This window comes from Erythrolamprus reginae, chromosome 4 (genome assembly GCF_031021105.1).
Source record: "Erythrolamprus reginae isolate rEryReg1 chromosome 4, rEryReg1.hap1, whole genome shotgun sequence".
Taxonomy (NCBI): domain Eukaryota; kingdom Metazoa; phylum Chordata; class Lepidosauria; order Squamata; family Dipsadidae; genus Erythrolamprus; species Erythrolamprus reginae.
The window spans coordinates 93,830,167-93,846,531 of record NC_091953.1 but is presented as its reverse complement, the minus strand read 5'-3'; the positions used below and the strand labels follow the sequence as shown (position 1 = coordinate 93,846,531).

Genomic DNA, 16,365 nt, shown 5'->3' with positions numbered 1-16,365 from the left:
AAATTACAAGACGAAGGGATACAAATCGATTGGTGGCATTATGCACAGATTAGATCTAGATACCAGAAAGACAGTATACTTTATATATTCAATAAAAATAAAAATTTGTTAAGTGATTTAATTACTAAAAATCAAAACAAGGTAATTGGGAAAATATACAAATATTTGATTTCCCACAAGAATATTGATTTAACATTAAAAGATAGTATGATACTGTGGTGCAGAAATATAGGCAAAGAAATAGATTTAGACACATGGGAGAAAGTTTGGATGTGTAATTGGAAGATGACAAAATCAGTTTCTTTGAAAGAGAATCAAATTAAAATGTTCTATAGATGGCATCTCCCACCAAGTAGAATAGCAAAAATGTTCCCCAAGACATCACCTTTGTGTTGGAAATGTAAGAAAGAAATAGGATCCTACTACCACCAATGGTGGACATGTAATAAAGCTAAAATGTACTGGAAAATGATAGAGAAAATGACAAAAGAGATTACAAAGCAAAAAATAGAAATTACCCCGGAGTTCTGTTTACTAGGAATTACTAACCAAAATTACAAAAAAGAAATCTTGTATCTAATTATATATATTTTTACAGCGGCAAGGATTATTTACGCGCAAAATTGGAAAGGGGAAAATATCCCCAAAGAAGAGGGAGTTATTACAAAAATATTAGACTGCGCGGAGATGGATATGATGACAAGACGCTTGAATGATCAAGAAGAAACGAAATTTTATGAAACATGGAACAATGTTTATGAATGGATAGATAAGAAAAAATAATAATAATAGAAGATTAATAATAAGTATAGACACTTTGGTTTAACCCTGCTGTTCTGTTCGAAAAAAGTTCCTAATGTTATGTTCCCGGGTCACCCTGACCCGGACCGAAAACTCTTCATTTGCAGTGCTTATGTTTGGTCTTTTTGAAAGCTTTTTTCACCTGGAAACATGTTTGAACATTTCTGCACACAATGGAATGAAAATTGAACTGAAAAAATTAATCCTTATTGGTTTATTTTGCACATAAATGTGCCTCCCCCCCCGTTTTTGTGAAAGTTTTTTCAATTTATGGATAGTTTTGCTTGCAAAATCCATTCTATTTTACTAAAGTTGGTGTGGGATTGGTAGCTTGAACATTTCTGCACACAATGATATGAAAATTGAACTGAGAAAATTAATCCTTATTGGTTTATTTTGCTCATAAATGGGCCCCCATGCTTATACTCAAATAGGCTTATACTCGAGTAGGCTTATACTCGAGTATAAAATGATATGGTCTTATATTCAAAAATAAACCAATAAGAATCATTTTTTTTCAGTTCATTTCTATTTTTCTTATGTTTAGGATTGTTCAATTTAGTATATCAAAACTTTTGAGTTTATTGATAATTTTGCCTGCAAAATGCATTCTATTTTACTATTCTATTTTGATGTGGGATTGGTAGCTTGAACCTTTCTGAACATAATGATATGAAAATTAAACTGAAAAAATGATCCTTATTGGTTTATTTTGCTCATAAATGGGCCCCCATGCTTATACTCAAATAGGCTTATACTCGAGTAGGCTTATACTCGAGTATAAAACAATAAACCAATAAGAGTCATTTTTTTTCAGTTCATTTATATTTTTCTTATGTTCAGGATTGTTCAATTTAGTATATCAAACCTTTTGGGGGAAAATTCCTTAGGGATTTGTAGCCTTAAAAAATATAAATTGACACGAAATTCAAAAAGGATGGGGGGAGGGGCTTTTTGATCAAAATAAAAATATAAGTCTCAATTTTTCCAGTTCAATTTTCATATCATTATGTTCATAAATGTTCAAACTAGTTTTCCAGTTGAAAAAGTTTTCAAAAAGATTAAATTCAAGTACCTAAAAAAAATATTTTTGGTCCTGTCATATACGAACAGAAACAGATTTGAAGTTATGATTTTTTTTTGCCCAGAAAACAATTAGCCACCACCCCAAAAATATTTTTTGATGACCAGCATTGTTAAATTGAGTAAATGAATGCCTAAGATTTTAAAGAATATTTCGGATTTGGAGCATAAAAAAATAAAAAGTGAAAATGATTGCAAGCAGCCGAGGGGGGGGGGAGGCCTTATTTCTGATGTTAAAAAACCAGTAAGAATCATTTTTTTCAGTTCCTTTATATTTTTCTTATATTCAGAAATGTTCAAGCTACCAATCCCACACCAACTCCAGTAAAATAGAATGGATTTTGCAAGCAAAACTATCCATAAATTGAAAAAAAATCACAAAAACGGGGGGGGCGGCACATTTATGTGCAAAATAAACCAATAAGGATTAATTTTTTCATTTCAATTTTCATATCATTGTGTGCAGAAATGTTCAGACTACTTTCCAAGTGAAAAAAGTTTTCAAATTGACCAAACATAAGCACTTCAAATGAAGTGTTTTCGGTCCGGGTCGTATGTGACCCGAACATAACATTAGGAACTTTTTTTGCTCAGCAAAAACTAAGCCCCCCACCCCCCCAAAAAAATTCTCATAGAGAGAACCCCTGAAATGATGAAAAGTCATGAAATTTCAAGTTTCAGATATGCAGGGAAAATTTTTTACAGGGACTCAAACTTGGCTTCGGGTCACATACGACCCGAACAGAACAGCAGGGTTAAATCCTTTTTTTTCTTTTTATTGAGATTAATATTAGACTTAGTTTATATACATAGAATTGACAAGATTGTTTCACTTTATATTAGTTATAACTATTTTTCTTTTTTATAATATTACTTTTTCCTTACTAGATATTTTTGTATTAGTAGTATTGAATTACGCATTTAATTATGTATTCCTTTTTCTGTATCTGCATTTATACTTTTGAGAAAAGCGGGGAAGATACATCCCCACATTCTATGTTGAATGTTTGTAAGTCTGTATGTTATTTTAAGAAAATTAATAAAAAAAATATGGTGTAAAAAAAAAGAGAAATCTGTAATGAAGGTCTCATATCACAATCACAACCATGGGATGCTGTGACTCAGAAACCCAGCCCAGTTATTGTATGCCTAAATCATGAACAGGTGATCGTGTGGGCCCTGCAGTGGCCAGAACTTCAAAGATTGGTTCAGTGCCATCACAATTTTAAACTGTCACTGAACAAATGGTCTTTAAACTAAGACCACCTATACAGGGTTTATGGGAGTCTGTTTAATGCACTGATTAAAGGTGCCAGGTTAGAACCCAGAAGACTATGAATCCTAATTCTGCCTTAGGCAAAAACCCATATGGATGACCTTGGGTCAGTCCTGCTTTCTCAAGCCTTAAGAAAAATTAAGAATTTCCTTAAAACTAAGGAGAAATTTCCTGACAGAACAATTAATCAATGGAAAAGCTTGCCTACAGAAGATGTAAAGGTTGCAACACCGGAAGTTTCTAAGATGATGTTGCATAACCATTTCTCTGAAGTAGTGTAGGGTTTCCTGGCTAAGCAGGAAGCAGTTGGACTACAAGACAGTCAAGGTCCCTTCCAACTCTGTTGTTGTTACTGTTGTTATTAGGCAATGACAAACCACTTCTGAAATCTTGACAACAAAACTGCAGACAATCATGAGGGACAAAGAGTGACTTGATTGTACACATAAAGAAGAGGAATTACAAATGATACAAAAGTTTAAGTGAGTTGTTACTCATGAAGAATCTAGACTGGAATGAATGTTATTCATGGCCCCATTAGAAACTGGTTCAATGAAATAGGAGGAGTTAGAAGTGAGACCATCTGAGGAGGATGGAATGTTTCCCCAGGAACATCCAGGGAGGAGAGAGTCTGAAGACAATGCGTTCCCAGGCCCATCTGGCATTGGTCACCAGCCATCTCCACCTGCGCCTGAAAGTAGGGAAGGATCAGCTGCCAATGGTTAGCGCTGATGAAAAGCAACATCCCCTCTGACAAGGAACAGCTGCTTCCCACCCCCCATCTGCAGGCATGGAGAGTGGAGTGAAGGGAAGCACAGAGGAGGTATCCCAGGCTGCTCACAAGCAAGCAGCCCAGCCCCTCCTCACAAGAAACACCTGACAGATCTTAACCCACGAAGTAGTCCTGAAGTACAGGAGAATTCTGCAGTATCTCTGAATTTACTTAAGGCTCAGCAAACATTACTTGGAAGGCCGGAAATAAAAAAAGGGCTAGAAGGAGACAATCTTGAGGAACCAAAACCTTATGAACTCAAATGGTTGGACTCTAACCTTAGACAAAATGCTTTTTTGCAACTGTCATTGGTGACAGTAGCACTTTAGTCATAGATGACTGAAGTCCAAAAGAAAAGTATTCTTAGACATCACAAATGTAGAATGTTAATATTCTACTTTGTGATGTAGGCTGAATAAGAACGTTTAGGAGGATAATATTCCTCATAGGGCTTTTAAACAGTAATGCTGATTACTGGTTTGTGTATTGGGAGTACTTCTGTACAGCTCATCATGAATGATGCAGTAGACTGCAATTAATATCATGGCCCATTCAAAGACCAAGACAATTTTGGAAGCCTGGTTTGAAAACCTTTCTTATTTGGAAATTGTTATACTGTATATAGAGTCATATTTAGTATTAATTTTTTAAACAAATAAGGGTGAATATGTGTTATATTTATTGTGTTGCATATTGATTAAGTGCCATCGAGTAAAGTATATCGTGATTGGCCGACAGGGCCTAACTTGATACATCTAGTATGTCTGTCTATCTATTTTAATATACTTGGATGTAAAATATTGAATTACAGTAATAGTTTCATCTTGAAACATTGTCATATTCAGATAATACACATCTGAATTCAATATGAATAATAAGAATAAATGGTTATTTCACATGGCCCTTCATGTAGACTTTTTATTGATAACTAAACGCCATTTTTTTTTGTATAGACCTATATGTGTATTGATGAGGTCTGTATAGTCCCATTTACACAGATTGAAGAAAAACTCATGTTTTATATGTTATAATTAATTTTAAATGTACAATGAATCGGGAAGTGTGCTTTGTTCTGTATTGCTTACATGTCAATATTTGCAATATGAAACACACTTCACATTGTCTATAGTCAAAGTTGAGCCATAAAAAGCTGCAATAGTTTTTATTGTATTTTCTCATGTTCTGTATTAAAAGTCTGTTAATGATTTTCATCCCACTCTGTTCAAAAGTCTTAGGAAATAATAGATTGCACTTTGGTATAGTGCGTCCCAATTTGCTAAATATTACTTGGGAAAGCTAGAGCTCTACATACTTTAATTTAGCATGGGAAAGTTTCTGAACAAGAAGAATTGTGTTCAAAATATTATAAAGACCCATGCCAAATTTCATAGAAATCCATGCCCAGGCTTGTAAGTCACAAAACTTTAGTACCTTTTTTGTTTTAATGCTTATGTTTTTGTTTTGGGGAAATATATTGAAATTGGAAGCAAATATTAATTATATATTATAGGAAATATGTTTTATTTAAAGAGAAAAAGTGACAGCAAGAAATGGGGATGTTTCTTCATGAATGTAGTTGAGCTAATTGCTTGATGCAGTGAACAAAAAGAAAATAAAAAGATTAATTCTTCTTTTCTGTAAAAGAAAATATGTATGTTGAGCCCATCATAGTTAATCATAGATATACATTCTGCTTTGAATGGGTCAAAGCTTTACAGTAATTGCCTCAGTACTGTTTATGCTCTTACTAATTAAGAAAGAAGTAGCAGTATCACATAATCCAAGATTAATCTTTGTTTTAAATCTAATGTATTATGGTTGACCTTATGTTTTCTCATGGGAAATCTCATTTATGAGAGATTAGCATGAGAATAGAATTCTTCTATTAATAAGAGAACAATGGGGGGGCTTTCATCTGCTCTGTTGATTGAATCTATGATTCGATGATTTGTTTGATCATGGAATAATAGATTTAGAAGGAACCCAAAACCCATTGAAGTCCAAACCTCTGTATTGCACCATTCTTGAAATAGATAGAGAGATAGGGATACCCTTGAAGTTGTCTGTTAGTTTTAGTCTTAACCTTAGCAACAGGTGAAAATATATCCAAAATCTTTATAATTTGACAATCCTTGAGTATCCAATCCTTTATAATTTGACAGCCTTTGAATATTTGAAGACTGCTTTCTCAAACTACTCTTCTGCAAGCTAAACAAATCTAAGTCTTTCAACTGTTTCTCATAAGACTTGGTCTCTAGTCCTTTCACTTTCTTGGTAGCCCTTCTCTGGACTTGATCCAGTTGATCTTTTTTTTTAAGACAGGGTGATTTGCAATGGGGTAAATAAAAATGGAAAAACGGGGACTGCCAATCATCCTTTTATATATATGATTGCTAAAAGTTAACACTGACTTAATGGCACCTCAATTAACCAGTACAATATCACTAATTAGTTTTCTTAGAATGATTTATAACAAACTCCTAAAGCTCTTAAACAAAAATAGATCTGAAGTTTATCTTTGTAGTTTAATTTATCTCCAGACTAAAGAATGTTTATCAAATGTGGATAACAATGGTGGACCTTTTAGGTGTTTAGCTGGCATAATACGTGCGGTCATTAACTTTGAAAATTATATTAAATTATTTTCTGACTTTTACTTGAAAGAATTATACTTAAGAATGAGCAAATGCTATAATGTGTCTTTATGTTAATAGGAACAAAAGCTTATACAAATTTATACAAATTGAAACTTTGATAGATATCAGTCTTGCATGTAAGTAGGGTACGTTAATTTCTAAGCACAACAAAGGAATCAGAATAAATTTAATTAAAATATACTTTATTCCATAGAAAATTTCTTTCTTAGTTAGAAAATTTGAAACTTGATTGCCACACTTCATGACCAAACAGTCTCTATAAAGAGTGTGATTAACCAATCTGAATTGTGCACATTTCCAAATTATAACCTCCAAGATTTATATAAAGCTAATATAATCCATAGTGACCTACATTGTGACTTGCAAGGTTTATGTATTGTGCTAACTCAGTTAAATTGATAATCCAGGTACCCTGATTTAAAGTCTTCAGTAATTACATTTATTTAACTTGCTAAATGAAATACAGTTTCTACTTAAGAACGCCTCTACTTAAGAACTTTTCTAGATCAGAACCGGATGCTCAAGATTTTTTTGCCTCTACAGTACTTAAGAACCATTTTCTACTTAAGAACCGCAGCCAGGAAAATCTCCCAGGAAATTTGAGAGCACCATGAAGGCCTGGTCTTCCTGCCATTCCCCCTTTATTCCCGCCCATCTGGGCTGCCAGAGGACTCTTTTGGTGGCGCTTAAGGAGGCTTTGGCAGTCCAGAGTGAACAAAGCATTTTCCTTTCTCTGGGCGCTTGGACAAGGAATAAACCTCTGCCAGCGCCCAGAGAAAAGAAACGCTCCCTTCGCTTTGGGCAGCCGAGGAGTCACCACAGCGAAGGAAAGGTGCCGTCTACAAAGCGAGCGAGCGAGAGGAGAGGGTAGCCCTTCAGCATGGGAAGGAAGAGGCAGCAGCAGTAGCCGCCAGTGTATGGGAGGCAGTGTATGGGAGGCAGCCTCGTGCTGGGTGTATTGGGATTGAGTGCTCCTCCTCGCCATCTCAGAATCCCTCTTTAAAAAAAAAAAATCCTTAAAGTTTTGGATTTATTAAATTCTTCTCACCTCACCTTCTTCGTTCAGCAACGACTCTCCTCCCCCTTTTCTTCTTCCTCCTCCTCCTCCCACACTAATTCCGAGCTTTTATTTCTTTCCTAATGGGTTTGCACACATTATTTGCTTTTACATTGATTCCTATGGGAAAAATTGCTTCTACTTAAGAACGTTTCTAGTTAAGAACCTGGTCACGGAACGAATTAAGTTCTTAAGTAGAGGTACCACTGTATCCCACACATTATGACCTACAACATTTGGGGAAATGAGTCTGGATTCCCAAGAATTAATGGGAATATTGAATTCTTGAGTATGAAGAACTTACATTTTCAGCATCAAAGTTACCAAAATTTCCTGTTACTTTAACACTTCAGTTGCTTCAGATTCTAAATATATTTTAAAAAAATAATTGGATCAGAGAAGATGGATCATAGATGAGTGGTGGGAGTTGAATGGTTCCTGCGGCCAAGAGTGTGGGTGGGCTGTCAAGTGCCTGAATTTTGATCATGTGGCCACAGGGATACAGCAACAGCAATAACTTTGGGCACACATCACACTGTAAGTCCATTTTTTTCAACACCATAGCATTTGAATGGTTGCTGAACAAATGAACATAAGTTGAAAATGACCTGTACCATATTATGACTGAATTTCAAGTAGCAATATATGCAGTTTGGGAGCTTTATTATTTGGGGGGAGGGGGGGGAACGAGAATTTATTGCTCTTATCACTGTAAATAATTTACAGTAGATGTCACTGTATGGCTTCTGCTCATACTTCTGCTGTATATAGGGAGACATATATACAACATAAATTTGTGCCAGAGTTCAGTTTGGCATTTTTCTTTTTTAGCATCACCTCTCTGATTAATAACACGAAAGACAAATGGGTTGAAAAATGTCATCAAGGTAAGGTTACTGCTCTTTCTAAGAATATTGGTTTAATAAAAAATATTCAGGTGATGTAGAAATCTGCCCTTCTTCTGAAGAGAATTGTGTGCCACTGTGTCTAATAAAATACTAAAAGTTTGGAAACTAGGAAAAAAGTAGCTGCTTGTAAAATAAGTTGTTGTTTTACTTCCTTTTAAGCAATAATATCCATATTAACTACTGTTGAAACAGTATAAATGAATGTAGCCCTTCAAACATACTGAAATGAAAAATTAAGTAATGATCAGGAAGTTCAGTTTTTACTTCCTTTTAGAGGATCTTTATAACCACACCCAACTCTGTTTCTCTGTTGAAGAATTACCGTACTGTGTTCAGATTTGGAGTTTCAGAGGCTGGTATTCCCTTTAGGATGCATTATTATTATATTGCCTTTAAAAGGTCATTGTAAGTTTGGATTTCTATAATCTTTCTTTTTTAGATAATTACAACTCTCTGAGTATTTTTGATCATATGTTTTGATAAACCCCACCGTTTTTCAGAACTTTTTATCAGATGTTATATAAAATTTTTGGACTTTCCAGTGGAATGTACATAAAATTAAGATTTAATCTTTTTCTCACATTCTGTTTCCTGTCAAAACTTTGATTAATTGAATATTATCACATTTATTACAATGTTCATTTCATTTATTGTAGTTTTATTTTGGTATAGCATTTCATTGTATAAAATTCCATTATTTTTCTTTCACTTTTCATTGTATTATGTTATATCAATCAATTTTAAATTGATTAACTTTTTAATGTAGTTCTCACACAATTAGGATGTGGACATGATCCAATGGGTTAGGGCATCATGTGAATAACAAAAGTGTCTAAAGTTTCTGAACAAAATTCTAAAAGAAGCCTGAATTTTTTGAACTGTCAAATTAGATGTTCTGTGTTGAGATTTTATGTGCTTTTTTTCGTGTTTGCAGTTTTGAATAAGTGGGACTAACTGTACTTCTTGGTTGGGAAAATTAATTCCCTTACAGAATAAATGTACGTTGTTCAGCAGTCTGAGAACCAAGGATTATCAGGACCATATGAAGCAAATTAATGCTTATACAGGGAAATTAATTCTTAATTGAAATGGATTGCCTGTGGGCCTACCTTTATTTGGAACTATGTCTTCTGCTGAAATTAATCGCAAAATCTTTCTTAAAAAGGACTTTCTTACCACACTACATAATTGATTGCTGGGTTATAGCAACATATATCCATGGTATCCTTCTGCGCTGGCTGGAGGGGTTGGGAGTGGGAGGCACTGTTCTTCAGTGGTTCTCCTCCTACCTCTCCGGTTGGTCGCAGTCGGTGTTAGTGGGGGGTCAGAGGTCGACCTCTAGGTCTCTCCCTTGTGGGGTCCCTCAGGGGTCGGTCCTCTCTCCCCTGCTATTTAATATCTACATGAAACTGTTGGGCGAGATCATCCAAGGGCATGGGGTGAGGTATCATCAGTATGCGGATGATACCCAGTTGTACATCTCCACCCCATGTCCAGTCAACAAAGCAGTGGATGTGATGTGCCAATGCCTGGAGGCTGTTGGGGTCTGGATGGGTGTCAACAGACTCAAACTCAACCCTGATAAGACGGAGTGGCTGTGGGTTTTGCCTCCCAGGTACAATTCCATCTGTCTGTCCATCACCCTTGGGGGGGGGAATCATTGACCCCCTCAGAGAGGGTCCGCAACTTGGACATCCTCCTCAATCCACAGCTCACATTAGAGAAACATCTTTCAGCTGTGGTGAGGGGGGCGTTTGCCCAGGTTCGCCTGGTGCACCAATTGCAGCCCTGTTTGGACCGGGAGTCACTGCTCAGTGTCATTCATGCCCTCATCACCTCGAGGCTCGACTACTGTAACGCTCTCTACATGGGGCTATCTTTGAAGAGTGTTTGGAAACTTCAGATCGTGCAGAACACAGCCGCGAGAGCAATCGTGGGCTTCCCTAGGTATGCCCATGCCACACCAACACTCCGCAGTCTGCATTGGTTGCCGATCAGTTTCCGGTCACAATTCAAAGTGTTGTTATGACCAATAAAGCCCTTCATGGCACCGGACCAGGGTATCTACGAGACCGCCTTCTACCGCATGAATCCCAGCGACCGGTTAGGTCCCACAGAGTGGGCCTTCTCCGGGTCCCGTCGACTAAACAATGTCATTTGGCAGGTCCCAGGGGAAGAGCCTTCTCTGTGGCGCCCCCAACCCTCTGGAATCAGCTCCCCCCAGAGATCAGAATTGCCCCCACCCTCCTTGCCTTTCGTAAGCTCCTCAAAACCCACGTCTGTCGTCAGGCATGGGGGAATTGAGATATTCATTCCCCCCCAGGCCTATACAATTTATGCACGGTATATTTATGTGTATGTTTGGTTTTTAATAAGGGTTTTTAGTTATTTTAAATATTAGATTTGTTATATCTTGTTTTATTACTGTTGTTAGCCACCCCGAGTCTACGGAGAGGGGTGGCATACAAATCAAATAAATAAATAAATAAATAAACAAACAAATAAATAAATAAATATTTCTTTTAGGTTCCAGTTTGGCATCATCTTGCTTCCAAAATCAGCAGCAGCTTTGTACCTTGATCAATGTGACAGTTTGGAAAACTTTGGCAGCTGACGAAATGATTGAGAGTCAGGGAAAATATGATTTCTATATTGGGCTTGTGTTGGCAATGAGCTCCAGTCTTTTCATTGGAGGGAGTTTCATCTTGAAGAAAAAGGGTCTCCTTCGATTGGCAAGGAAAGGCTCCATGAGAGCAGGTAAAAATTTAAGGGTTTTTTAATTTTAAGTTTTTAATTAAATTTGCATTCTTATAAGCTGCGTAAAAAAAACCATTATTACATAACATCGGTTTTAAATAGATATTCTTTGATTTCATACACAATCTGGTATATAGGAAAAAATTCAAAGCATTTATTTCAATACTTTAAAGCTACTTTTCAGCTATATTTCAGCTTCTTCTAAAATCTCAAAATGCAATTTTGGTTTTCATGATGCAAGAAAACTTCCTGCTTCTTCATAGATGCTCTAATGAAAGTGTCATTTTTAATATTGTGTAAATGATTGAAGGCTAAAATCAGTAGGACAATACAGAATTGGGACCAAATTTTTCGGCTTTTCAGAAAGTTTTTGAGGGGAATTTAGGATTTTCCCACTGATAAATTATGTTATCTATTTCAGAGTATGTATTTATATATCTACTGTGTTTTCTGCACCAAATCCAGGAAGTTACGTAAATAGATGTTGGGTAAATATGATTACAGCTGGTTTCTGGGCATATACAAGGGCCTGAGACCTTAGCTTGCCAGCTTTGATAATAAGTTGTAAATGAAAGGATTCGCTACATCCTTTTTGACATGGTGGTTATTTTCACTCTAAAAATGCATAGACACCTGCTTTTTTTAACATGCACACAGGGCATTGGACTTTCAATCATGTCTTGTCAATTGGACTTGATAGATGCAGCTGCTTCTTTGAAATGTCTTAAACATCAATAATACTGAATACAGGATTTTTTAACAAGTAGCCTGGCATTTTTACAAGAATTTGAACATTATTTTTTAAAGTATGGTAATCTGTAATGGATCGTAATAACATCCTTTTCTTTTTAAAAAAAAATAGGACAAGGTGGCCATGCATACCTTAAAGAGTGGCTATGGTGGGCTGGACTTTTGTCAAGTAAGTATCTGGAAAAACTAGAAATTGACTGTTAGCATAAGCACTAAATCATACATTGTACTAAGTCCGGTAAAGCGGCTAAAGTATTGGCATAGAAACCAGAAGACTATGAATTCTAAGCCTACCTTAGGCAGGAAAGGCAGGTGGGTAATTTGGAATCAATTATTTCTCAGCCCAACCCACCTCAAAAGCTTAGTATTGTGGGGAAAATAAAAAGCAGAAGAATTTATTAAGCATGTTTGCTGTCTTGGGTTGACAGACAGATAGACAGACACATACAGATTAGATTAGATTAGATTTATTGGATTTATATGCCGCCCCTCTCCGAAAACTCGGGGCGGCTCACAACAAGATAAAAACAATACATAATAACAAATCCAATACCCACCAATGTGTATGCGTATGTGTATGCATGCATGCATGCATGACCAGGCTAAAAATATAATAACTATAGTACTTCAGTGTCTGAAACAAACTAAAAAGTGATCTTAGTAGGAGCAAGCAATAACAATATACTGAAAATCTTTATTTTCTGGGATATATGACAGAGTCGATATTCCTTGTAGAATTTGAAATTTAGCAAGATTTTTTTTAATTTAAAGATTAACAGATAGTCTGGCATTCTTTTCAGTGAAATCCAAATACTTAATACTTTCAACCAGAACCGAGACCAAAATTTTTGTTGTTAAATGAGAAATTCGTTAAAAGTGAGTTTGGTCCCATTTTATGACCTTTCTGGCCACAATCGTGAAGTGAATCATTGTAGTTGATACGTTAATTCATCTCTTCGCTAGGTGAATCTGGCTTCCCCATTGACTTTGCTTGTCAGAAAGTTGCAAAAGGGGAGGCCATACTTATGACTGTTGCTGGGACACATAATCATGGGGATGCCTCAAATGTGAAAAGTGGTCAATAAGTCACTTTTTTCAGTACAGTTATAACTCGTCTCTAAATGAACTGTTGTAAGTTAAGGACTACCTGTACTAGATATGGAATGAATCTATCCAAAGTGGGCAAGATTTGGGCTGTTGATGTTTCCTTAATTCAACTTATTACCTGTACAGCCCTAAGAAAAGCACAGCTGCTTTAAGGAGTAGTCAGCAAATACCATAAGATTGCCTGTACTGCACCCGTAGCAGTGTTGTTAGCTTTACATTTTTGTTTTTAATAGAGATGTGTGAGGTTTATGGCATTATTCAACTCCATCATCTCCTTGCAAAGCAGTAGTTTCTATAGCTAAAAAGTAGAATATCTGAAGGGCTATGGTGGCACAGCGATTAAACTGCAGTATTGCAAGCTGCTCACAGCTAAGAGTTTGATCATCACAGGCTTAAGGTTGACTCAGTTTTCCATCCTTCAGCAGTTGGTAAAATGAGATCCAGATTCTTGGGGGCAATATGCTAGCATATTTCTACAGAGGAATTTACCCAGAGAGGGCTGTGAAGCACCATAGGGCAGTATGTAAGTGCTATTGCTATTGTTAATTGTAAACATAGGTAATCAAACGTGTTAATCATCTACCACAGACTATTCAGGTGCTGTTCTGTATTTCCTTTCTTCTCTCCTTTACTTTTATCTTTTCTAAGGGTGAATTTACTTAAATAGTATGTATATCAGTGAAAAATGTTCTTCGGTTTATCTCACCTCTTTGCTTCCCATGTCTCTTCCTCAGTGGGAGCTGGCGAACTTGCTAACTTTGCTGCGTATGCATTTGCACCAGCTACATTAGTGACCCCATTGGGAGCTCTCAGTGTTCTTGTAAGGTAAGAAGGTAGTTTTGGATATCTCTGTAAATATCATCAAGGGATCTAATTAAGCACTTGCTTTTAATGCAGGCAGAGAACTGGGTTTCTGAATCTGGCTCAGTTGCTTTGAGTTTTACGTTTTTGAATGCTTCAATATAGTTTTCCAATTTTCCATCTTGATGTCTTTACTACTGTCTGTCCTTCCTTATAGAAAAGCCACAACATATATGATTTTAGAAATAAATCTTGGTATAACACAGTAAAAAATTATCAGCAATTCAGGAGAAGTTACTTACTTGCTTGTAAATTTATTTATTTAATTATTTATTTCTTTGATTTGTATGCCGCCCCTCTCCGTAGACTCAGAAAAAGACAGACACTTGGGGGATAGCTCCACATGGAACATCAACGTAGGGGCCTGTCCTTCTTCTCTACCCCACTCTGAGCTCTGGACTTTGATATTGTGGGTATGGAGGTGGTGACAGGGCCCAAAGGGCTGTGAGGACCCCAAAAGCTTGCAAATAGAGAATGGGGTATCTCGGGGTGGGGGAGAGGCCTTGGGAGGTCCACGTGAGGTGGGTTTCTGCTTGCACTGGGCCCCCTGGGCCTCCCCTACCTGAGCCACCTTATGTTCCACAGCGACTGGTGCATTTGTTTTAAAAAAATGCATTGGGGAGAGCAGGAACGGGATTATTAAGACAGGTGGTTCACTTAATCATCATGGGCAGACTTCATTATAGTCATTACTCGAAGACCAACTGCTTAGAATTTTCTCCTTGAAGTAAACATAATTGTTTTTATTTTAAAAATATCTTAAAAGAATGAATTCATCTTTAAAATGTCACAACTTTCTCTTAAACTCTGTGAGTGCCTCAGAATCTTTGGAGGATTTAGAGACCTTCCGAAATTGGATTTTAAAATGTAAGATAGCCTCTTCCTCTCTGTCCAAAGAATAAGCACTTCAATTTATTTTAAATAAGGCTACTTCATAATGATTTATTTGGAATACTTGCATTCTGCCTTCTAAACCTGACAAGCCTTCAAAATGTTGATAGATTTCAACTTTTTAAAAATATGCAACCTCCCCCCTCCCCTCAAACAGAAATTCTACTCTGTAACAATACAAACACATAATTGTTACTGTAGATTGATTAAAGAACAGTGCTTGATGCCTAATTTATATTTGTGTGTTTTAGTGCCATTCTTTCATCATACTTCTTAAACGAAAAACTTAATTTACATGGAAAAATTGGGTGTTTATTAAGCATACTTGGTTCCACTGTGATGGTCATTCATGCACCTCAAGAAGAGGAAGTTGAAACATTGAGTGAAATCTCCCACAAGTTAGGTGATCCAGGTGAGAGAAAGATTGATTACACAGAATTCAAGGAGATATTTCTGCACTCAATTAAGGAATATAAATGGTGGGCTAGGATCTAATCCTGATGCAAATGTCCCTTCACATTCCACTAGAGTTCGTCTGCATGGGGTTTGTAATGTATTTAGTTGCATGTACCTAGCTGCCCCACAACTGGAGATCCTAATAAGGCAGGATTACCAATGGGGCTTTCAAATGTTTTTAGCCGAGTGTACTTATAGGGCTCGTGTATTCACTTCACTCAATACACAAGAATCTAAAGAGGCATTTATGAATGTTGTGAATGTGAATGTTGAGAATGAGGTTGGTGTATATCTTCAATGCCATCGCTCATTTTTAACCTTTCCAGTGTTCTCTAAACCAGTGTTTCCCAACCTTGGCCACTTGAAGATATTTGGACTTCAACTTCAATGCTGGCTGGGGAATTCTGGGAGTTGAAGTCCAAATATCTTCAAGTGGCCAAGGTTGGGAAACACAGCTCTAAACTCTTACAGAAAACTATTAAATGGTTTAATGCTGCAAAGTTTAAAGTTGTAGCAATGTATAGACTAGACAGACAGTTAAACATGACACAGTTTATTGTAAGATTTCCTTTTTTTCTGGATCCTCTGAGCTATGAGAATGACTTTGATATTTAAGAACAATGTAACAATTTTTATTGGGAGTCCACATAGGCTTAATTGACAGCTAGAATTAAGAAAGTCTTAGCTACTCTTCATGAAATAATATATGTATTCTGAATGATGCAAATATTAAAATCGCATTGTTAATAAAAGTCAGATAGGGCAAGGGTATTTTTCTATGCATTCCTATCTTTAACTCAAGGGTAGGCTACCTGAAACTTGTACGTGACTCTCCCCCCTCCCCCATTAGGTTCATCAAATTTGGCAAAATGCATACATTTGGAGATGTGACAAATCATGCTTATACATATTATGAATCTACTGCCCTCAACTTCCTCCTCTACCCCACTTGCAACAAAAGAAAATATCACCATTCTACAAAATATTTT

The 16,365-nt window shown here is 36.4% G+C and overlaps 1 protein-coding gene across 3 annotated transcripts in view; it reads left to right on the top strand.

The window, feature by feature from the left end:
- Window positions 1-16,365, top strand: part of NIPA2 (NIPA magnesium transporter 2) — a 28,650-nt gene that overhangs the window by 11,231 nt on the left and 1,054 nt on the right. Inside the window, exons 1-6 of one of the 3 annotated variants that reach the window (XM_070750937.1) lie at window positions 4,495-4,513; window positions 8,478-8,533; window positions 11,081-11,311; window positions 12,174-12,230; window positions 13,903-13,993; window positions 15,172-15,332. In XM_070750937.1, the coding sequence (XP_070607038.1) occupies window positions 11,173-11,311; window positions 12,174-12,230; window positions 13,903-13,993; window positions 15,172-15,332 (448 nt within the window). In that variant the 5' untranslated portion in view covers window positions 4,495-4,513; window positions 8,478-8,533; window positions 11,081-11,172. Of the gene's footprint in view, window positions 1-4,494; window positions 4,514-8,477; window positions 8,534-11,080; window positions 11,312-12,173; window positions 12,231-13,902; window positions 13,994-15,171; window positions 15,333-16,365 lie in introns of those variants that run through there. The other 2 variants (XM_070750939.1, XM_070750938.1) reach the window with 2 other exon arrangements.